Here is a 24396-nt window from a genome sequence, read left to right as displayed (position 1 = left end):
ATTCAACTTACAGACAGAAAACCCATTTGGTAGGCTCATAGCTATAAATAGGGTATTGAAACAACTAGCAGAGGAGAGGCAACAGTTAAGAACACGGCAAATTATTCTTTCACAAAAAAGCCATGTCCCAAAGGCAGAGGGAGAGGGCAAAAAAGGCATAAGGATCTTTGTTTTGCAATGCTTTCGTAGAATACACACCAGCTTTCCATTTGTGAACACACATGTGAGCACAGAAGATAACAGGGGGAGCATGACCATATTCCTTGATGAGTTTGGATGGAAACTTAGACGGATGAAATGCAAGATAATTCTTGAGTGACATAAAGAAAGAATTAAAGTTAGGGGTTGTGCAGCACAGTTCTGTGATGAGAGTCTGATCTAAAGCCTTTTAACCAGTTTGCAATCCACAAAAGGATATCGCCTCCTATCCCATGACTTTTTCGTTTTCTTAGAAACCTCTCATGAGGGACTTTTTTGAACACCTTCTGAAAATCCAAATACACCACATCTACCGACTCACTTTTGTTCACATTTATTCATAAAAATGCAGGAGATCTGTGAGATAAGACTTCCTTTGGGTAAATCTATGCTTGCTGTATATTCCATTAAACCAGGACTATCTAACAGTTTCCACGATTTTTCCTGTCACTGAAGTCAGGCTCACCGGTCTATAGTTTCCTGGATCACCCCTGGAGCCCTTTTTAAATATTGGGGTTACAATGGTCACCCTCCAGTCTTCAGGTACAAGGACGATTTTAATGATAGGTTACACATTTTTACTAATAGGTCTGAAATTTCATATTTGAGTTTTCAAAACCCTGGGGTATATAGCATCCGGTCCAGGCAATTTATTATTCTTCAATTTGTCAACGTGGCCTACTACATCTTCCAGATTCACCATAATTTGCTTCAGTTCATCTGAATCATCACCCTTGAAACAGTCTCTGGAACAGGTATCTCTCCAACATCCTCTTCAAGAAAACACCAAAGCAAAGAATTTGTTTAGTCTTTCCGCAATGGCCTCATCTTCTCTAAGTGCCCCTTTAACACTTCGATCATCTAAAGGTCCAACCGACTCCCTCACAGGCTTTCTGCTTTGGATATATTTTTTTTAAGTTTTTATTATGAGTTTCTGCCTCTAAGGCCAACTTCTTTTCAAATTCTCTCTTAGCCTGTCTTATCAACGTCTTACATTTAGTTTGCCAATGCTTATTCTTTATCCTGTTTTCCTCTGATGGACTCTTCTTCCATTTTTTGAATGAAGATCTTTTGGATAAAATAGTTTCTTTCACCTCACTTTCTAACCATGCTGGCAGTCGTTTGGCCTTACTTGTATAGCAGGTGTTCTCTGAAGATAGCAAGATGCAGGTCTTCACAGGTGGGTGATAACAGCCGACAGTTGGCAGCATGACTTCACAGTTTCAAAAACTACCAGCAGCTCTTCTGAGCATGTGCAGCATTGGCCAGTATCCAAGCAATTGTGGGAGTGGGTCAGAGTGGACCTCAGTTCCATAATTTAGCTAATATAGGAGTTAGCTTCGCAGAGGAGGTAGGCGGATTATGTAAGGATTTAAATCCTATTATCCTTAAAAAAAAACACCCACTACAGATAAGTAACAACTTTCTCAATCTCTAGCTACAGGGTATCTAACAAAAAATGGGAAAAACAATATTTATAGTGCCAGTGATTTTGTTAGCAACATGCAAATAAAAAGAATAGCCCCTTAGGGGGATGGAGTTGTATCCTAAAGCTCAAACAAGTCTTTCAGGACAGATTGACTTGTGTTCGTGCCTGTTCTCGCCCTCGCTCCACCCTCTCTACCTTAGTGGTGACTCCCTTCGGGTCTGACGGACAGATGCTGCCGCGGCTTCTCCTCGCCACTTCTCCCTGGTATCCCCAGGCTGGCCTGACGCTGCGGATCCGCCATGTTCCTGATGACGTAAGGGCGCGCGCGCTCCAGAGTTTGTACTGGCAAGGGCGCGAACATCGGGGGCATCCCCCCGTGGTGACGCCATCCGCTTCCACCTTAAAAGGTCTTTGTTTGCAACTACAAATCGAGTTAGCAAGGGGAATTTTCTCCGCTGCTCTACCTCCACAAACTTACCTAGGGGTACCCGCTCTCTCTTCTTAATTTCAGATTGCTAAGACGGGATCCGGTACTCACTCCTCGAGGGCCTACGTCCCTGAATGCTCAGAAGGCTCCTTACTACCTGGAAGCGATCGCAGACGTGAACACAGTGAGTTCTATTACAGATAGGAACCAGTACTCGCTCCACGAGGGCCTATGTTCCTAATCTCCGAAGACTCTCTTCAGTCTAAGACGTTATCGCAGGTACGGAGATCGTGAGTCATTATTGCAGATAGGAACTGGTACACGCTCCACGAGGACCCATGTTCCTAAATCCCTTTTCAACTCTCTTCTATATCAGAAGCCATCTCATACACAGATATTGTGAGTTCTCATTCCAGACTGCATATAGGAACCCGCACTCGCCTACGGCTCCTGTTCCTGAAATACTGAAGACTCTCTGTTGCATAGAAGCCATTACAGATATCTACAATTGTGAGTGTATCTACTACTTTTTATGTATCCAGCATACCCTGTCTATTCACTACCTATAGTCTCTCTCTTCAGCTCTGCAACCCAGAGACCGCAATTCCAGTATCTGAGGGACTTCAGCCCTGCCGGACATATCAGCTCACAACTGCCACCTCTGGTGGTTCTAATAAAGAATTTCTAATAAAGAACTCTCTGTGTTTGTCTCCATACTCCAGCCTAGCCGGTGGTCCCTCTCAGGATATCCTCCTGGGGGCGCTGTCATTTGCCATCGGCCCAGGGATTCACCAATTTACCTTAAGTGTTCATTCCTTATACTACTAGAGCAGTATTATACAGACTGCCACTCTGTGGGAAGCCAACCCACCACAGATCATTAACTCTGCCTATGGAGTATTACAATTGTTAGCTCTTCCCCTTGGCAGGGTGATCCATAACAGATTGCTAACTCCCTGGCGGACTTATAACAGATTGCTACTCCTAGCAGCAGGAGATTGATAACAGATTGCTAACTCCTCCCTCTCCAGGAGGAGATCCATAACAGACTGCTAACTCCTCCTTCTACAGGAAGAGCTCGATAACAGATTGCTAACTCTGAGCAGCAGATCGATAACAATGACTAAACCTACTGTCACATCAGAGTCCCTTTCCAAACAGCAATGACATATGAACGTGTGGACTGAATTCCAGATCACAGTATTGCAGATCTCTTACACAGAGTCAGATGTTTGGTGGGCCACAGACACTGACAAGGCTCTGACACTGAGAGCCTTGACATGCCCCTTCCAGAGTCGAGTTTGCCTGGGTGTAAAAGTGAAAGGGATGCAATCTGCTATTAAATCAAACAGTGTGCATTTGGCTACAGCAGCTCAAAAGAAACAAAAAGATAGGTGGACTTTCTAAGGGCTTCAGTCCACTCCAGATAGAAAGCTAAAGTGCTCTTGCAGTCCAGAATGTGTAAGGCCTGATCACCTTTGTAGATATGTGGCCTGGAAAAAAATACTGAATAGATAAATGACTGGTTAAAGTGACACTATCTTTGGCACAATTTGGGATGCACATGCAGAACCACTAAGAAAAAACTGTAAGTTGGATAAATCACTAGGGCTTGGACCTCATTGACTCTGCAAGCCAAAGGTACTGCCACTTCAAAAATATAACCACCTAGGGCAGGTACTTAAACTCACAAGAGCCTAATGGCTCAAAGGAATCTTTCATCAGCTGTCAGTAATACTGTCACAGTCTGACTGGAGTCAGGGATCATCCCTACAGAAGTAGTACAGGGCAGGTCTGGAAGTGATCTTCTGCCTAGCCAAACCCCTCTTCTGAAGGTTGAGCCCTTGGATTCTGGGGGTCAGTAGAACTTGTTTTCTGGAGATAATCATGGCTAGTGCTGGATTCAGATACAGGCAGGGCTGCAGGCAAGGCTGGTACTAAAGGCAGACAGAAGCTGGATATAGGCAGGACTGGGACATGATACAGGCTGGGAACTGGGATAAGGTACAGGCTAGGACCAAAAGACAAGGACACGACTAGGGAAGATCTAGGGAGAACAGCCAACAATAAACAGAAAGGCTCAAGGCTGGCTAGGAAAATGTAGAAGGCACGAAGACTGTAAGGTAGGACAGGAAAGACCATGGCAGCACTGAGCGAGGCAGAAGGCCTGGGTAGGCCGCAAGGCAAGGAAAGATAAGGCAGGGATGGCCAGGTCAAGAAGCCAAGGTGACTCAATGAAGAGACGTTGAGGGAATGGACAAGCAGGGTTAAGTAGCGCTGGAACTGATGAGTCAGGTGGTCAGCAAGGAGATGGATAGTGCAGCTATAAGTGAGGCTCGCTGAAGACCTCTGTTGGCAGGGAGGCTGCATAGTAGGCGAAACTAACAAGTACCATGTTAAGATTCCAAGACAAAATGGTAAAGTATGATGAGAAGCTTCAACAAAAGCAAATCGTGCATGAATTTGACAACTAAAGGCTGCAAAGCGATGGATTTTCTTTCTTCATGGAGGTGATTAGAATTAGTTACACAGAGATGAGCCCTAAGAGTGAGTCTTGAGACCAGACTCAGATGTAAAGCTGTTTTTGTGTGGAACAGAAGAACAGATATAGGGTCTCTCTCACAACAGAAGTCAACATCAAAGAAGACAGAAGGATCTGAAATACTTCATTGGACAGGTTCCATGCTGTGAATGCTAGGGACCCAATGTTGGGATGGAGTAATGTTGCCTGATTATGCATGGTAAGTGTGGGAACATTCCTCAACTAAACTGGATCCCTGATGGACAAGTCTCAAAGAAGTGGGAACCAAACCTGTCTTGGCCAAAAAGGGGTTATGAAAATCATGGTCCCTCTAGTCTGAGTTTTAGGAGAGTTTTTGTTACTAGAGAGATCTGCAGATATGTATATATAAGACTACCAAGCCAGGAAGAAGTCAGAGGCTAGTTTGTCTTTTGAATCCCCTTCTTGAATAAGATTCATTGACTTTCTTGTTCACAGGAGACACAAACAGATCTATATCAGATGTTCTCCATTTGTGGAATATCTTTGTTATCCTCTTGTCTAAGTACCACACATACAGTTCCAGGTAATGTCTGCTAGGACATTCTGCTTGTCTGGCAGGTAAGTGATTCTGTGGGTTATCCCCTGAAAGACTGCCCTCCTCCTTAACACTTCCTGCTTTTTCTAGGTCGAACATAGACATCTGGTTGTCTATTTGAACTAGGAAGATTTTATTGGCCAACTGATTTCTGAAAGCTTTTACAGCCCTCAGGATTGCCCTTAGTTCTAGGAAATTTATCTGATAAAGACGTTCTTGAGTGGACCAAAGCCACTGGGTGTGGAACCCTTGTACATGAGCTCCCTAGTCCAGGAAGGAAATGGAAGAGAATTCCTTTTGTGACTTTTGACTGAATAAGCCACCAGAATAGAGAGTCCCTAAGCTATTGGGATGCAGATGCTGTCTGAGACAGAGTTGTTTGAAGCCACTATATTATTAGTGTCCACTGGGTTTGTCTCATGCAGAGATGTGCCAAGGGTGTTGGGTATACTATTAGACCCAACATCCTCAAGTCTCATGCTGATGTCTGCTGACATTTCTTCCACAGTAGACAAATGTGATGATCCTCTTGAACAAAAGGAAGGCTTTTGCCAGAGACATGTTTAGCAGAGGTCCTATGAGCTCCAACTGAAGTGAGGACCTCAAGTAGAATTTGGGATAATTTATGATGAATCCTAGCAACTCCAGCACCCAAATGGTTTTGCCCATTGGTTTGGGAGCACCTTTTTCAGATGTGCTGTTGACTAGCCAACCATGCAGATAGGGACACATGCATCCCATGTACGCATAGGTGCATCGCAACCACTGCTAGACAACATTTTGTGAATACTTGTGGTGCAGATACATGGCTGAAAGGTAGAATGCAGTTCTGGAAGTGGTGCTTTCCTATTACGAATCTGAGATACTTTCTGCGACTTGGAAATACTTTTTGAAGAAAAGGAATTAGAGTGCCCAGGGAAACCATCTTGAACTTTTCTTGCAAAAAATTCTTATTCAAGGTCTAGGATAGGACAGAGTGCGCCCATTTTCTTTGGTATCAAGAAATATTTGAAGAAAAGTTCCCAACCCCCTTTCCTCTGGTAGGATGGGCTTCACTGCTTTGGTCACCCAGAAAGAGAAGAGTTCCTTTAGCAATAGTTTCTGATGCTGAGAAATGCAGTGATAGCTACTAGCTGAGCAATTTGGCAGATTTTCCAATAAATGAAATCTATATCAGTTTTGAATGATGGTGGGAACAAAGCTGTCTGAGGTTGTACTAGCTTAATAGTTTAAGCAAAATCTTGGCCTCCTCTCCCAAACCCCCTTCTCCCTCCCAACATACACAAGTTCCCCAGAACAGACACTGGAATGCTGGCTATGTTTTCTTGAATCCAGTCAAAACCCATAAAAAGTTTTTTCTCCTACATTTGGAAACTGAGACCTCAGAGGGTATCACAAACTTATGTTTCGACCCAAAATGAGAGGGGGGCTGGGAGTCCCAAGTTTATGCTGGAATTTTATGGCAGCACAAATAAGGGTGGTTTTCGATTGGCATCGGAAAGGAGAGCACAAACAATGGGGGGGGGGGGGGGGGGGAATGGATATTGAACAGACCATGGCGGGCAGTATGCCTCTTAGAGCTCTCTTGTGGCAACCAAAGCAATCTTGGATCCCACTTAAATTCATCACATTGCCAGTCAAAACTACCCTTGCAATATGGGAGAAATGGAGGAGATCATTAGTAGGGGATAGAAAATATTTTTTTAACAGGTATTTTTACTAATAAGCCCTTCTTACTATGGTGAGGTTACAGTATGTTGATGCTTGGGATGAGAAAGGTATAAAATATTTAGGGCATCTATGGGCGCAGGAGGCACTGATACCCTTCCCCACATTGCAGGATATCCACCACTTAGCTCCGAGGGATATCTTTCCTTATCTCCAGATTCGACATTTTTTCCAAACTGAACATATTAGTCGAGAACTCAAAGGGCAAGACACAAATGGAGAATTGGTGTGATCAAGCGAATACCCTTAAGAGAGCGATCTCCCAGGTATATAATTATATCAATAAGGATCCTCTGAATAAACCAGTCTACATGCAGGCATGGGAGGCCGAAGTAGGTACAACATTATCTGATGAAGCATGGGATTCTATCTTCTTAGCCACAAAGAAAGGTTCTCCTTATACCCCTCTAGCAGAGAACTGCTACAAGCTATTGTTTAGATGGTACTATACTCCGGAGCATTTACATAAATTTGATCCTATCCTACCCTACCTCAAGGTGTTGGAAGGGATGTGGCATGATTGGAACATTTTACCATATGTGGTGGATCTGTCCCAAAATAAAGTTATATTGGGAATCCATTCAACAGATTGTACAGGAAGTGTTAGGTGAATATTCTCCTAAACCAGTGGTTCTCAACCCTGTCCTGGGGACCCCCCCAGCCAGTCGGGTTTTCAGGCTATCCACAATGAATATGCATGAGAGGAAATTTGCATGTTATGGATGCAGTGTATGCAAATTTTCTCTCATGCATATTCATTGTGGATAGCCTGAAAACCCGACTGGCTGGGGGGGTCCCCAGGACAGGGTTGAGAACCACTGTCCTAAACTTACCTTTTTGCTGGGGCACCTGAGCAGTGGAAAATTGCTCATCTTATTATTCTCCTCAGGTGGGAGATTCCAGATCTCCAGAGCAGAGCAAGTTCACATTTAGCTGCCATAATAATAAGATGACTGTTGTAACAACTGAAAATGATATATTCAATTACAATTCAACAACACAACATCATATATGGAAACTAGATTCTGAATTTATGTAAATTGAAATCTCATAAATTGTATTACAATTTATGAGATAAAAAGTAATACAATTTATGAGATTTTCATTTACATAAATTCAGAATCTAGTTTCCATATATGATGTTGTGTTGTTGAATTGTAATTGAATATATCATTTTCAGTTGTTAGAACAGTCATCTTATTATGGCAGCTAGATGCGAACTTGCTCTGCTATCTCCCACCTGAGTAGAGTCTCCGGTCAAGATTACTCAAGATTTGGTCATATCACAATATTAAACTTCTAAAGATATGACAACCTTTACGGGATTGGTTATCTCCGAGATAAAGGGAGAGAGGAGAGGATATGGAGGATGTACAGAAAAGTCGATTTCCATTACAATATATATTGCTCATATCTTAGTATGGAGTACTTCTTAGCCTGAAAAAAATATTATACAGATGTGCTTCAACACTACCCATGATATGAGAAGAGAGGGGAGGGGGGCTAGGGGATGAAACTAATGATTGCGGTTACCCCTATTCTGTATTGTATATTGGAGAAATTACTTACCGGATAATTTCGTTTTCCTTAGTGCAGACAGATGGACTCAGGACCAATGGGTATAGTGTACTCTTGCTAGCAGTTGGAGACGGATCAGATTTCAATCTAACGTCAGCCCCTAGTACATATACCCCTGCAGGAAGTGCAGCTCTTCAGTATTCTCCTCGAAAAGCCTTGTGGATATATGTGTGACTGACTGATTCATTAAAGGTCTTGTTGTGGGGGGGAGAGTTGTCACAGCCACAAAAAGTAGCGGACGCAGGGATCAATAACCGGGGCCCGCAAGGCCAGGGGTGGGAGGAGGCGGCAGAACACTGCATGGAGCGGCAGTAGCCACAGAGGCATTCACAGAGCTGGATGCCAGTGGTCGGTGTTCCACCTTCACGGAGCGGAAGGCTGGAGTGGCATTCACGGAGCGGGATGCCAATGGTATACCACCTTCACGGAGTGGAAGGATGGAGGGCTGCCATCTCAAAAAAAAAAAAAAAAGCAGAGGGGTGAGTAAGAGTATGTAAAATTACCGGTGAGGACATAGGCTATAGGTATTGCCAATTATTAGGCTTGTTCAATATTTGTTGATTGTTAATGTGGCTTGCAAGAATGAGCGCTACTACCTGGAGATAATACCCTTGTTCAATGTACATACACACGGTTAATGAGACTCCATCATTGCTCTAGGCTTCAACAGCAAGAGGAAAAGTGGAAAAAAAAAAAAAAGGATTTGCATTCACAAAAAAGCGAGGTGTAGCTTGCTTGTTACGGCGGTTACTTCCCCAAAACCAAATAAGCCGATACTTTACTTTCAATACATATCCAGCATAGCTCTCTGCTTCAATGGCAGGGGGAATGTGGAAAAGAGGATCTGTATATGGACAACAACCAACAAGGTCTGAATTACATAGTCTGAGTGGACAAAGGCATGGGTGTAGCCTGCTTATTGCTGCGGTTACTACCCCTAATTAAGCTAGATATTCACTTGGATGCGGTTCCGGCACTGCTTTCTACATTGGTGGTGGGGTGGAGGGGAAATGGAACTAAGGGGTACTAAAAGCCAGGCGTAACAAGAATGAGAAAAAAAAAAAAAAAAAAAAAAAAGAGTGCATGGCTTGCTGGGCAGACTGGATGGGCCGTTTGGTCTTCTTCTGCCTTCATTTCTATGTTTCTATGTTTCTATTAACTTAATAATTTGGTTAACTTGGATAACTTCATAACTTGGTTAAACGTTAAACTTGATTAATTTGATTAACTTGGGCTGGTTGATTGACTATAGCTGGAGACCGCCAGTGTACTCAACCGGAAAGCGTCGACACCCGGCAGCGTGGATGCCCTAGGTAAATGAAAAACATGGCTTACCCTTGAACATTTGAGGGCCTTGCGTGACGGCAGCCAAGGGTGGGATGCTGAGTCCATCTGTCTACACTAAGGAAAATGAAATTATCAGGTAAGTAATTTCTCCATTTCCTAGCGTGTAGCAGATGGACTCAGGACCAATGGGGTGTATAAAAGCTACTCCCGATCCGGGTGGGAGGCTGCCCGTGACCCACTTAGTATTGCCCTTGCAAATGCTGTGTCCTCCAGAGCCTGAACATCCAGATGGTAGAATCTGGAGAAGGTATGGATGGAGGACCATGTAGCCGCCCTGCAGATCTCGGCAGGTGACAGCATTCTAGTTTCTGCCCGTGATACTGCCTGGGCTCTGGTAGAATGAGCCTTGACCTGTAGAGGTGGTGGCTTGCCAGCTTCTACGTAGGCCGCCTTGATGACTTCCTTGATCCAGCGGGTGATGGTTGTCCGTGAGGCCGCTTCCCCTTTTCTCTTTCCACTGTGAAGGACGAACAGGTGGTCCGTTTTTCGTACGGGCTCAAACATTTCCAGGTATCTGGATAGGAGTCTGCCGATGTTGAGGTGGCGGAGACTACGGGCTTCTTCCGAATTCTTCCGGCCATCCATCGTTGGTAGCGAGATGGTCTGGTTAAGGTGGAAGTGTGAGATCACTTTGGGGAGGAAGGAGGGGCCCGTGCGTAATTGGATGGACCCCGGGGTGAGCCTGAGGAACGGCTCCCAGCAGGACAGTGCTTGTAGTTCCGATATGCGGCGGGCTGAACACACCGCCAGCAAAAACACAGTCTTCAAGGTTAACAGGCGAAGGGACAGGCCTCGTAGGGGTCTGAAGGCGGTTCCCGATATTGAGATTCCACAGAGGTACCGGCTACTTTAGTGGTGGGCGAATGTGATTGACTCCTATCAGGAAGCGTGACACGTCCGGGTGAGAGGCTATGCTGTCGCTCTCGCTCTTGGAGCCGTAGCATGACAGGGCAGCCACCTGTACCTTGATGGAGTTGAGGGACAGGCCCTTCTGTAAGAATTCCAGGATCACGGGAACTGTGAATGAGCGTGGTTTGATGTTGTGGTCTTCGCACCAGGCTTCAAATACTCTCCAGATTCTTATGTACATTAGTGATGTGGAAAACTTGCATGCTCTGAGGGGGGTGTCAATTACCATCCCTGAGTACCCGTTCTCTCTCAGGCGAGCCCTCTCAATGGCCAGACCGTAAGAGAGAATTGAGCTGGGTCCTCGTGGAGGATCGGACCTTGTTGTAGTAGGTCCCTGTGTGGGGGCAGGGGTAGGGGGTTCCCCGCCAGCAGTCTTCTCATGTCTGCGTACCAGGGTCTTCTTGGCCAGTCCGGAGCCACCAGAAGAACTAGTCCCTTGTGTAGGTGTATCTTGTGAATGATTGCGACCAGTAGGGGCCACGGCGGGAAGGCGTACAGTAGAGTCCCCGGGGGCCAGGGCTGTACCAGGGCATCAATCCCTTGGGACTGCGGTTCCCGCCTGCGGCTGAAGTATCTGGATACTTGGGCGTTGGATCTGTTTGCCAGAAGGTCCATGTCCGGTGTCCCCCACCGATCCACTATTATCTTGAAGGCTGTGGGTGACGGCCTCCATTCTCCTGGGTCTAGACTTTCCTTGCTGAGGAAGTCTGCCGTGATGTTGTCTTTCCCAGCGATGTGGACGGCGGAGATCTCCTGGAGGTTTGCTTCCGCCCACGCCATCAGGGGGTCTATTTCTAGGGACACCTGTTGGCTTCTGGTTCCCCCCTGCCGGTTGATGTAGGCTACCGTTGTGACGTTGTCCGACATTACTCTGACCGCTTTGTTTCGAAGTCTGTGGACGAACCGCATGCAGGCTAGTCTGACTGCTCGCGCTTCTAGGCGGTTGATGTTCCACCCCGCCTCTTCTGCGTTCCACTGCCCTTCGGCGGTTAGTTCCTCGCAGTTTGCTCCCCATCCTCGTAGACTGGCATCTGTGGTGAGTAGAGTCCAGGTTGGGGAGGATAGTTTTGATCCCCGGCTCATGTGGCTGGCCTGCAACCACCACCGTAGCTGGGTCCGAACTCTGCCCGAGAGTGATAGATGTACGGTGTAGTTCTGGGACCGTGGGCTCCACCGTGATAGGAGTGAGCGCTGTAGGGGCCTCGTGAGCTCGCGCCCATGGCACAACTTCCAGTGTGGATGCCATCAGCCCGAGGACTTGGAGGTAATCCCATGCTGTGGGACGAGGATCATCCAAGCAAGGTTTGTAGCCAGTTCCACAATTTTGATCTCCTTGTGGGGGTCAGGCTGACCTTGTCCTCTTTGGTGTTGAATAGGACTCCTAGGTATTCCAGCGACTGTGAGGGCTGTAGGGAACTTTTGTTTGTGTTGACTACCCATCCTAGGCTTTCCAGTAGAGATATGACTCGGCTGGTTGCTTGGCGGCTTTCCTCCGGTGACTTTGCTCTGATCAGCCAATCGTCCAGGAAGGGGTGAACAAGGATTCCTTCCTTCCTCAGTGTTGCCACCACCACTACTATTACCTTGGTGAACGTCCGGGGTGCTGTGGCTAACCCGAAGGGTAGTGCCCGGTACTGGTACTGACGGTTCAGGACTTTGAAGCGTAGGTAGCGCTGATGTTCCTGATGAATGGGGATGTGCAGGTAGGCCTCCGAAAGATCCAGGGATGTGAGAAACTCTCCTGGTTGTATCACCCTTATAACTGATCGTAGGGTTTCCATGCGGAAGCAAGGGATCCTGAGGTGGCGGTTGACAGACTTGAGATCCAGGATGGGTCTGAATGTTCCCACTTTCTTGGGAACGATAAAATAAATGGAATAATGGCCAGTATTTATTTCCTGTGGAGGTACTGGGGTTATGGCCTCGAGTGCCAGTAGCCTGGATAGTGTAGCTTCTACTGCCACCCTCTTGCCTGGGTCGTGGCAGGGGGACTCCAAGTACTTGTTCGGAGGGGTTCGTAGGAAATCTAGGTAGTACCCCTCCCGAATGATGGCTAGGACCCCCTTGTCCGAGGTTATCTTGACCCATCTGTGGTAGAATAGGGCTAATCTACCCCCTATGGTTTCTTCCCTTGGATGGGTCGGCTGAATCTCATTGTAGGGTGCGGCTGGGGCCCATACCCGGGCTGGCTCCCCTCTTGTTGTGCTTGGTCCGAAAGGACTGGTTCCTGCCCGTAGGGCGGGGCACTTGATAGTTGTTCCTGTAAGGATTGAAGTGCTGCGAACTTCTGCCCCTGGAGGACCTGGGGAAGGGATGCTGATTTCTCTGTCTTATCTTCCGGCAATCGCGGCAATGGGGACTCGCCCCGTTTGTCAGCCAGTTTCTCTAGTTTGCTGCCAAACAGGAGGGATCCTTTGAAGGGCATCCTTGTGAGGCGCGTTTTGGAAGATGCGTCAGCCGACCAGCTTCGGAGCCAGAGTTGTCTCCTGGCAGCCACCGCAGAGGACACTCCTCTGGCCACTGTGCGTACTAGGTTGGAGGCAACGTCCGCTAGGAATGATACCGCTGGTTCCATGTCTTCTCCCGGGGTGTTGTTCCTGGTTTGTGATAGGCAGGCACGGTGTCACCACAGTACAGCAGGCCGCAATTTGCAGAGACATAGCAGAGACGTCAAATGACTGTTTGAGGATGGACTCCAGACGTCGGTCATGTGCATCTTTGAGCGCAGCTCCTCCCTCCACTAGGATAGTGGTGCGCCTAGAGACCGCACAGACCATAGCATCCACTCTTGGGCATGCAAGAAGATCTTTGGTTGCTGGGTCCAGGGAGTACAGGGCCGCTAAGGCTCGTCCCCCTTTGAATGTGGACTCCGGAGCATTCCATTCCAGGTCAATCAGCTGTTGTGCTGCTTGTAACAGAGGGAAATGGCGAGAAGTCTGTCGAAGACCCTCCAGCAGGGGGTTCGGGTTCGGTTTCGGTTCCCTGAAGTACCTGGGATAGCGAGCTAAGTCAGACATTGATTGACCAGGTCTGGGAGCTCGTCCTTTGTGAAGAAGAGTCTCATGGTTCGGTGAGGCTCTGTCCCCGGGGGGAGCTCCCCTTCTTCTAGGGGTTTGGCTTCTTCCTCAGAGGTGTCAGAGTCCCCATAGGTGGGGCTTCTGGGTAATGGGAGCCTGTGCCTAGGTCTTGAGGGGCCTGGAGCCTGTTGGTCCTCCAGTGGAGCATATGGCTGGACAGCCAGAGGTTCAGTTTGCATTTGAACAAAGGCGTGAATCCCTTTGAAAAACTCCACCCATGATATGGACGCTGGATCAAAGCTGAGGGGCGCTGGTTCCTTGGGGGTCCCCGTCTGTGGGGGGGGTCCCCCTGGCTAGGTCCGGGGTGCCCCCTGAGGAGCTGGAAGTCGGCCCTGGGTGGGACTGGCCCTGAGCTGGATCTCCCAGGGCCTCCTCGCACTGCATGCACAGGGCGTCGGCCTCCTCGCTTTGTGCGACTGATGTGGCATGCTGGGCAGAGGCCTTGCGCTTTAATTTCTGTTCCTGGGGGTGCCATGGTTGTCAGCGCATAAATCTTGTGCGTTCCGGTACGCTTAGATTGAGCATGTAAGTTGTGTGCGCGGCTGTGCCGTAGATATGCGCTCGGTTATGTGCGTGCGGGTTATGTGTGTGCAAGTTATGCGCGCAAGGAATTATGCGCGCTTAAGACTATGCGCACAAGTGCTTTGTGCGCCTGGCTCGGAGATGTGCGCTCGGAGGCGAACGGCGCGGTGAGTAGGCCAAGATGGCGACGGCGAGCACACGGGCAATATGGCGACCCCCATGGAGAGTCTCCACGTGGGCAGACTCTTGGAATAGCCGGGGCCTGGCCCTGCTAGGGCGGATCAACCCGGTGGCACTGGTCCCGGTCGGTGACCTGTGCTGTTCCTCGACCCTCGGAGACTGGATTCGAGTAGAAGATTTCTACCTTATCTTGTCTTCGGCGCTTCCCGGTTTCGTCCCGGGCGGTCTCCGGCTGTGGGGGGAGAGGGCAAATACCTTCACTGCCGCGCTCAAGGGTGCACCCGCTGCCTCTCAGCCGTGCCCGAAGGATCGGGGGCTAGGTCCTCGTCGTGATTCGGCCGCCGGACCGAGGCTCACCTCCGAGGGACCACAGAAATCACCTCGGGAATCTCAACTGGGGGAGGGACCCAAGGGTATCACCGCAGGAGAGCGGGGCTCGTCTTCAGGTAGGTTTTCTTCTTTTAATTTTGGGTTTTCTTCTTTAAATTTTATCTAAAGCTTGAGTGTGCAGATAGTCCCTAACTGCTATGGAGACGGAAAATACTGAAGAGCTGCACTTCCTGCAGGGGTATATGTACTAGGGGCTGACGTCAGATTGAATTCTGATCAGTCTCCAACTGCTAACAAGCATACACTATACCCATTGGTCCTGAGTCCATCTGCTACACGCTAGGAAATTTTATATTCTTGTATTGTATTATGTTCTGGTTTACTGCTGTGTAATGATGTTGTTCTGTACAAAATGTTTATGTACAAAAATGCAATTAAAAAAAAAACCCATCCCAAGTTTTGATTAGGAGCTGTCTGTAGCTTATAAGTCATCTGCTGTCAAGGATCAGCGTGAAGACTCTGCTGGGTGCAGAGTGGCAAAGGATAACACCTCTCTGAGGGATAGAATGTCTCCTTAGCAGTCCACCTGAATATCCCCTGGATACGTGAAGGGCAGGTGTATTAAGACAGGGGTGGCAAATGTGAAGCCACTTTGATGTTAAAGGTTGAGGGCCACTTAGGCCCCCAAAATATTGAACCACTGACTGAGCTATATAAATTGTGAATATATATATTAGGATTTGTTAAGCTTTTTGGCTTCTCTTTTCTTTTAAACTCTCTCTCTCTTCTAGAAAACTAAACCACTGAATTTTGTGCATTAGTGGTGAATCTGTGAGGCCCTCAGGAAGCCTGCATTAGTTACCTACAGGTCCCATTCTGCTGACATTTTGTGAGCCAACATTTGACAGGACCCCTCTGCCTTAGGATTGGAATGCATGAAAAAGAAAAAGTGCACAGCATGATTGTTGGCTGGGTATTGGCAGGAGAGTCAGACAAAGAACGAGATATTTTACATAAACTAATTTATGAGACCAACACCTCAGTGCTGGCGGTAACGCAAGATGTTCAATGACATGCCATGCTCTAGTGCTGTGTCTTTAAAATGAAGAAACTTACAGCTAATATTCATGGGACATAAGCAAATATAGTATTAAATTGTAAATATATATATATTCTCTGGTTTTTGATTTATTCTATGCATAAAGAATAAATTCTATGCATAAAGAATTCTTCAACTTTAACTCCTTGGCAGCCCAAAAGTACAAAATGCAATTCCCAACCTCCTGACAGTCTTAAAAGCTATACACAACCCCACACAGAAGTTATCTGCCTCTGCCTATATTAGGCTATGTATATTGTATTTCTTTGTTTAACCCCATATATTCATTTCCGAGTTATTCTTCCTGTTCTCTGTAAGACATTTGCTTGTCACTGTTATTGTTCAAAATGTAAACCGAATTGATCAGTAATTCTGTTATTGGAAAGTCGGTATAGAAAAGTTCTAAATAAATAAATAAAATAAATATACTTTCTTGCATCTTCTATTATATTTGTATTATTTTTTTCTTGTTTACGTTATACCTTATTCTTATATGCATTGCAATTTTTATTAGTCTTAGATTATTATATATACTCAATTTCCTCTGACAATAAACGTGAAAAACAGCTAAGTGCATTGTATAGATATTTCTGTTTGTAGGAATTACAAAGAGAAACGCACCTGGCGGCCTTAACCACTTCCTGGCCATTATAGTGGGTCACAATTACTGCAAAGAGTGTCTTAAGTATGGAGACGTGGTCTTTTATCTGATCCACTGTTTCCTTGGCCTGATCTCCAAAGAGATCTTTTTTGCAGGACACATAAGTAGCCTGTTCTGCACATTTGGTCTAAGGTGTGAAGTCCACAGCCAGGAAAGTCTGCAAATACCAACTCCTATGACAGTCTTGATGCAATCTCTGAATCATTTTACATTGATTGAGCACATCAAATGCTTTCTACACTCCTGACCCTTGTCCACTAGAGCTTTCATGTCATTAGATGCCTTCTGAGGAAGATCATCTGAGAGGGCCATGGCATTTTCCAATATGTTGTAGAAATGGTGACCCATAAAGAGGTGGCAGGATGCTATGCGGACTGTCGGCATAGCATTCTGATAACATTTTCTCTCAAGAGTGTCACAAGTAAGAGATACTCTACCAGGGGAACAGAGGAGTGCATCTTGGACCTCATGCCTTGACAGCTATTTCGACTACTATAGACTAATGTGGTAACTGTTGGTCAAATCTAGGAACCTTCTGGATGATACATGTCCACTTTCCCATTTATTGGAGTCAGAGTGTGGTTTCCTCAACAGTCTCATCTGTGCCCCTATAAGGATATTGTATATAGGCTCTGCCATGATTTCGTTTTGGGGGCTGAGAAATTGAAGGACATCCAAAGGTGCTGCACTGGGTTCAGCCTCTTTCTCAAACTCAAAAGGAATGTTCTAAGACACCTGCTTTACAAAATCAGTGAAGGAAAGATCCTCAGGTGGGGACCTTTTCTTTTGCCATTGAGGAGATGGATGAAAGGAATCCTGAAAACTCCGCCTGTTAAGGTAAGTCCTCAGATCCACAACCATACTACAAAGAACCTTCAGACTATGAATCTGATTGGTTGTACTGGTGATGTGGTTTGAATGTGCACTTGCCTTTCCACAATTACCTTAGAGGGTCTAGGCTGATTGGCAGAGGAGGAAAGGTCGGGAGGCTTCCCCTCCTGATGTACTTGGAGATGGACAATGGAGCCAAAATATTGCTGTTCCTTCAGTTGTCAGCATAGATGCCATTGAACAAAATTTCTAGTATAGTCTAAACCTCAATGTGCAATGCTGTCAATGCTGATGCACCAAATCAAGACAGTTGAATTGCAGCGCAGGGGGAGAGGCTGGACCACCAGCTTGCACCCCCCACGACCCATGTCACATCTAACAACCACCTATCTGATACTAAAATACAGTCAATACCAGGTGAAAATGCAAGATGTGTCTGTTCTTGTTGGTTGTTTTTTTTGTTTTTTTTTTTATAATAGACAAAAGAGAAAAAGGAAAAAATCTTCCCCCAAACTTTTTTTTTTAAAATTGATTCAAAGGAATAAAATTGATTCAAAAGGAATAAAATTGATTCAAAGGAATAAAATTAATGTGGGAGGAAGCAGGAACAAAGCCGTCCCTAACTTTCCAACCCAAACTCTAAATTTCTTCTAAAAAAGTGGGAACCGCAGGTTCTGACACCTTCATCTGCTGGAGACAGAAAAATACTGAAGGGACGCAGGGGGTACAAGTTTTTCCTCTATCTCCATCTGCTGGAAGGGAGGCATAACCCACGGTCTGGACTGATCCAGGTACATACAGGGAACATATGGCTGCTGCCGGTATCTGTTTGCTCTGGTCACAGTGCATCACCTTTGCTTGAGGATCCACACCAACGTTCCTCATTGCTTCATCAGTATCGGCAAGATCCTTCTCTTTCATCAGGTGGAAAGAGCGAGAGGCTTGATGGCAATGAAGCTCAATGCTTCCTCAATGTTGATGTAATGTCTGGTGCAGTTCCTGGTCCCCTTGATATCTCTGATATTTAAGCCAAAGAGCCCTTCCATGAGAAGGTTCAATGGCCTCTGGACGTCATCTGTCTGCATGTGGATCATCCTGAGATGTCATGATTATGCTCTAAACAGAGCACAGCATTGCTGCCATTGTACTTGGGGCACTTCATGAAATCACTGCCCAACTTCTCTTTGGAGAACATTGGGCAAAACACACCTGATGTGAATCACAATCTTACAAAAAAAAAAAAAAAATGGTCCAACCAATGCTGCCTGAATACATTGGTATTGGCACTGATGTGACTGTGGACTAAAGAAGAAATCTTTAAAAATTGACAAAAAAAAATGTTTTAACTAGAGAGCCCCATGTAAAAAAAAAAAAAAAAAAAAGAGACAGCTGGAGGAAACTCACCACAGAGCAACACATGGAAAAAATGAAACTAAGGAGGGCCCTGTGTGACATGAGAGAATCCTACGCGTTCAGAAGAACTATTGAAAGTTCCAGAATCTGATACATCATGCTGCCAACTGGCATTCTGTCTGATGTCATCACCCACCTGTGAAGACTAATATTCTGCTTCTCCTCAGAAAAAGGGATTGTAGGATAGCGCTTTCAAACATTCTGCAGAAAGTGGGGTTAGGAGACTTGAGGGAGTTGTATATTTTCCCCATCTACATTTCTTGTGAGGGAATAGCAGCAAATGCGATGATGGGCAAAGGAGGTTTTGGTCTGGGATTGAGTACTTGCCAACATTCCAAGAGTTCTAACTTCTACCATGAGCCAACATTTAATGCTCGAGATGGTCCCCAAGTGAGTAACCTTGGTTCTGATCAGGTTACAATGTTCCAAACAAAGCCTAGGAAGCACTCATTATGTAGGGACCTTCAATTTCAATTTTTTTTCAGTGTTTTACAACAAAATAGAGAAAAATCTGTGAAAATGACAACTTGTTTTCTGCATAAATAGAATTTATTTTTGTGGACAGAAGTCAAAACAGTAAAAAAATATATATACATTAAGCAGGAATTTCCAACCTTTTTATGAAGATGGCCATTTCAAAACCATTGACAGAGCTAGCTGAAAATTTTAAAGACCTCTTCTCCCAGCATCTCCCCCCACTTTTCTCTCACCAACATCTCCTCTCAGCCCTTCCCTTATTCTCTCCTTTCCATCTTTCCTCTCTCACCATCTCCCCACTTCCCAGCACTTCTCTTCCTCATCTCCCCTCTCTCCTTCCCCCTCACGCAGTGCCTTACCTCCTTTCACTCTACTCTCATTCTTTCTGTAACTCACGTCCCCAAAATGTCCCTTCCTCTCTTCTCCCCTCTTCCAAGAAGGACAGATCCCTGTGCTCCCCCTCTCAGCAGTGGTATATTTAGCCTTCCTTCCCAGTGACATCTTGGACGCTATCCAGGGCAGTTCCAGTGGTTTCTCCTCTAATGCAATTCCAGTAGTGATTCTGGCTTTGGCAGTGGAGCTGGTATCCTCTCTTTCACCAGCAACCTCCTCCTATGGTGTGATCATGCTATCATGATCACACCATGCTGCATGAATGGTTCAGGACTAGCTCCTGTGCATGTCCCACTCTTGGTCTTCTAAGGGAGGAAATGCTGGAAAGCATCGCAAGCTTGTAGCTATGTTTTTTAAATTAGGGTGAAAATCTATTTAAACTGATTTTCACCTTTGCAAAAACCCGTGAATTTAATAATTGAAAATCAGTTTTAACTGAAAACAAAAGACCCTATTGCAGGGTCAGTTAACTAAACAAGATGGATACTAATGGAGTGTATGGAGACAAAACTGAAATTGTTCAATAAATAGAACATTGTCTGAAACTAGCTGACACGGCTTGGCATGAAGTTGAAGCTTTAACAGCCTTGAGAGACATTGTATCCCTTTAAGCAGTAGATTCTGATCAACAAGCTGCCCCTTTTAACATGAACCAGGGAAGGAGAAAACCAGCTCCTAAAGCCTGCCAATGGTAAACCAATGGACAATGGTGTATCCAATCAATGGTCACCCTTGGGAGATCAAGGGGCATTTACATGAGGACACAGGGACCATGACAGTCTAAGACAAAGTGGCCAATCCAGGTCACAAGTGGTACACTCCTTGTTGACCTGGGCTGCATGTATTGCAAGCCAGACTAGCCTCTGAAGACTTGTCTGTAATGTATAGAGCGCTGTCTACAACCTTTCTGCCATTCTATGCGTGATAAAGAGAAAATATTAGATGCTCTGTCTTTACTGTGTATTATTGCATTGTTACCCTGTGTCCTATTGTAATGTTTAGCTTAGATTTTCTGCAGGGTACAAGACCTTTATTGTCATAGGTCATTAGAGCTGCAATTTGATTGTCCTGAATTTCCTAACTGGATATTTCCTGTTCTGCATTTCCTTACTTAATGTGTTTTCCCCTTCTGCATTGGTCCTTCTGACTCAAACCAGCCTGGGAGAGTTTATTACTTGGAGGGATTTTCAGTTTAAAAAAGGTTCTCAGCAAGCTAGCTGAATCTTCTGTATCCTTTTCCTCAAATTCCTGAAAAAGGTATGGTTTCTTACAATTTGCAGTTTAAATTCCAGCTTCTATCACTGTTTGCTTCTTATAAACTCAACTAAATTAGAGAAACTCAAAGCTATGACAATTCCAGAATTTGTGCAGTTAATCTCAACTGCAATTCTTCACAATGTATCTTGTAATTCATTGTTCTAGCAAACATTTTGGAAGTATTGAGTCCATCTGATTATCTGAAGCTGGATCAAAAGAAAAAACTGGCTTCCTAGCAGATAAGCACGGACAAAACTTGTTTGCAGAGACAGGACACCAGACCTTGGAAGGATACCAGCATGACTATTGCATGGAGACTGCCAGATGCTGTGTACCTTCCTAAATAAGTTTAAGAGAACCCAGCTATTTTGTTCCTTATACAGTATACTGGATATTTGGCTTTGCAGTACTTGAGAGAGAAGTATGGGTTGAACTCATTTTGGTACTTGTGATATAAGCATTTCCAAATCCATAATGATTTATAGTTATTGCCTAACCAGTCTAATAAGCCATGTCTTCATATAACTGTCATTGTTAATTATTGCATCTCACAATAAGCTTCACACTAGAAACAAAAAAGGTGTAAAGAAATTATCCCTAATAAACTTGGGGGTTTTTACTGGCTGGGATCCAAACAGCTTCAGCTATATGTGGGTCATATCTGTCCTACACTACCAGTATATAATATAAGAACTCCCCTATCCCATTCTGCAATCTATATTGGAAAGAAATCCCAAAATCATGCTTCTGCATGCTTCCTACTTCTTTAAAATGAGTTGACTTCCAGGGTATGCTATTATTTCAAACCATACAATCGAGGATCAATGGTTACTAACAAAGTGCAGGGTAGCTTGACATCACAATCTGCTCTGACCTACCTGAAATTTCAACTAAAATTAACTGAACTATTTTTTTTCCTACAGAAAAGAAAAAAAAGGAGGGGATTCAAAGGGATATTAGGTATAAATGAAAAAAACTGAGCCGGGGTTACTGGGTGTTCTCCTAGCTGTGGCAGATATTTGAATGGTTTAAAAGTTATTAGTGGGAGATGAAGGCACATTTGCTGAAAGGAGGGGCAAAGAGGCACAGATAGACAAGAAGATTGTATAACTCCAGTTTCCCTTTAAGAAACAGGGCTAGTATATATTATCTTTTTTGCTACAGAATACCAAGTAAGTTGTTCATTACAGTTTGTAATGAGTAAGGACAGAGGCTGTGGAAGATGACTTCCTGAAGAGACTTAATAGAAAGAGGTATGGAAATCAACCGTGTATGATGGCTCCCTGATGACAGTTAGATGGGTAGTAGTAAGGCCATGAATGCTTCCTGATAACAGAGAATATCACACACAAAAGCACCACTGACCTGTTTGCCATACTGTTCCTGGTTTCTCTGGTGATATCTGGGGCAGCTGGCCATGCCTGATTCACCACACTGTCTGAAGCAGCGTTTTCTTGCGTCAAGGCTGTTTCCAGCAATGAAGGTGTGTTTAACCTGTCCACCTCCCCACCAGATACCATGTCTAGGGAGTGGTGGCTGTGCTCAGAGTTGTGCCTGTTTCTCGGGGAGAGCAGATGAAGGGCAGATGCAGCTGAGGCCATGCTGTCTGCACGATGGTTGGTCTCTAAAACCTCAGCAGGAAGTCCAAGAGGTGCTGGTGCAAAGCTGCGCTGCAAGGTCTCAGAAGCAATCTCGGGAATATCCTGGGACATAGCTGTGGAAGCTGAGGAAATAACATCAGGAGAGCGCTCTCGGGTGGGTGAAGCTTGGGGAACCACTAAGGGCTCCAGTGCCTGAAGTTCCAGAGGAAGACTGCCTGCAGATATCTGAGAAACAAACCAAAGCCACACCATCAGAATAAAGTCTTTATGTTAGAGAAACACATCCTGTGTCATATTACTGGCCACCACCAACTTGATTTTGAAAGTCCTTCTAGGTAAGCTTTTAGCAGACATCTTAAATTCAAAGGGCAGTGGCTCAGTGTGTGCTCTAATAAACGTACTGGAGAGGGACTCCTATCTTCTGCACAGCTGCTATGTTTGCTTTCCTCACTTTTCAGTTCACTAAGATCCTGATGTACTTAATGCAGGCATGTCAAGCTCATTTCAATGAAGGGATGGATTTTATAACAATGTATTTGAAACAGGCAAGGAGTGGAGGTGGGGTTTCCCTCAAATGCTGTGGCCAGAGATCCTACGCACCTGGCCTAGGAAGCAGTTGAGAAAGCATACAGTCTTCACCAGTGGATCTCTGAATGTCAGATTTGCCCTCTGCTTGTTGGGCAACATGGGCTACCTGCAAGGATAGCTGATGTGGCTCACTGGTACATATGGCTCCTTTCTTTGGAGTAGCAGTGGAAGTGTGACAGGAGGGCATCTGACAGTGCGCCTTTGCAGGAAGCAGCAGTGGTGAGGTGAACTTCAGTGGGTGGATATAAGAACTTGACAAGCTGGAAACAACCCATATATTTTTTTCAAGTTTGGCTCTCTGGGGGAAAATACACCCTTAGGTCTAAAGCACAGACCTAAGAACCAAAATGAGGAATTTAATGCAATGCCGATGGACATTTTTCTAGACCTGTCCCTCCCTGCTGCAAAGTTCATACATGCCACAGAAACACACTCCCTGTCTGCATGTACTGCAAGCCAGACTAGCCTCTGAAAACCTATCTGTACTTTATAGAGAGCTATCCGCAATTTTTTCCTTTCTGGAAGCTGTCTGTCATTCCGGGACTGATAAAGAGAAAATACCTGATGTTCTGTCTTTACGGTGTATTATTGCACTGCCAACCTGTATCTGTTGTAATATTGTTTAGCTTAGATTTTCTGCAGGATACAAGACTTTTACTATCATAGGTCATTGGAGCTGCAGATCAGAGAGTTAGGTATGCCTCTTATGGAGATGTTCCCTGCGAATTACATAGACTGTTGAAGTCATATTGCAAGACTTGAGCAGTCCATCACTGTGTTGCCTCTGGCATACAGGAGATGACTTTTTTTTTCCTGAAAGTATTAATGGGCCTGGCAGTTTACTCCTGAACCTTTGGGCTTCCAGTTCAAATGAACTGCAAGTATTTTTTTTTTAACCCCTTTTGTAGCCCAGCCATCACAACAATTCTTGGCCAAAATGCAACTCGCCCGAGAACTTGGTACTCTTGCATCCCGATTCTGAGTCTGGCAGTAGATTTTGCTGTTGAGTGTCAGCTGGGATTTCTTTCTCCCAGATGCATGAATGCTGCCTCCACAGGAACCCCAAACCCTGCTGGCTTGAAAAACAGAACAGATCCTGGATATCCTGCATGGCAGCATGCAGCACCAACACTGGACTATTGAGACCTGAAGAGGAATATGACATATTCCAGTAACAAACAGGGTCTCACTCAAGTATGTGTGTTTGAATCATTGTTTAATATTTTTAACATTAAGCTGAAGGAAGGAATAAG

At 45.3% G+C, this 24396-nt stretch overlaps 1 protein-coding gene across 2 annotated transcripts in view; it reads right to left on the bottom strand.

Moving 5' to 3' along the window:
• EDC4 (enhancer of mRNA decapping 4) overlaps positions 1 to 24396 on the bottom strand; it is a 324468-nt gene that overhangs the window by 123390 nt on the left and 176682 nt on the right. For both annotated transcript variants that reach the window (XM_029608825.1, XM_029608824.1), the window contains exon 18: positions 22320 to 22780. In XM_029608825.1, the coding sequence (XP_029464685.1) occupies positions 22320 to 22780 (461 nt within the window). The remainder of the gene's footprint in view (positions 1 to 22319; positions 22781 to 24396) is intronic.

This window comes from Rhinatrema bivittatum, chromosome 7 (assembly GCF_901001135.1).
Source record: "Rhinatrema bivittatum chromosome 7, aRhiBiv1.1, whole genome shotgun sequence".
Taxonomy (NCBI): Eukaryota; Metazoa; Chordata; class Amphibia; order Gymnophiona; family Rhinatrematidae; genus Rhinatrema; species Rhinatrema bivittatum.
Note: the sequence above shows the minus strand (reverse complement) of the source record. Positions and strands in the feature narration are given on the sequence as shown.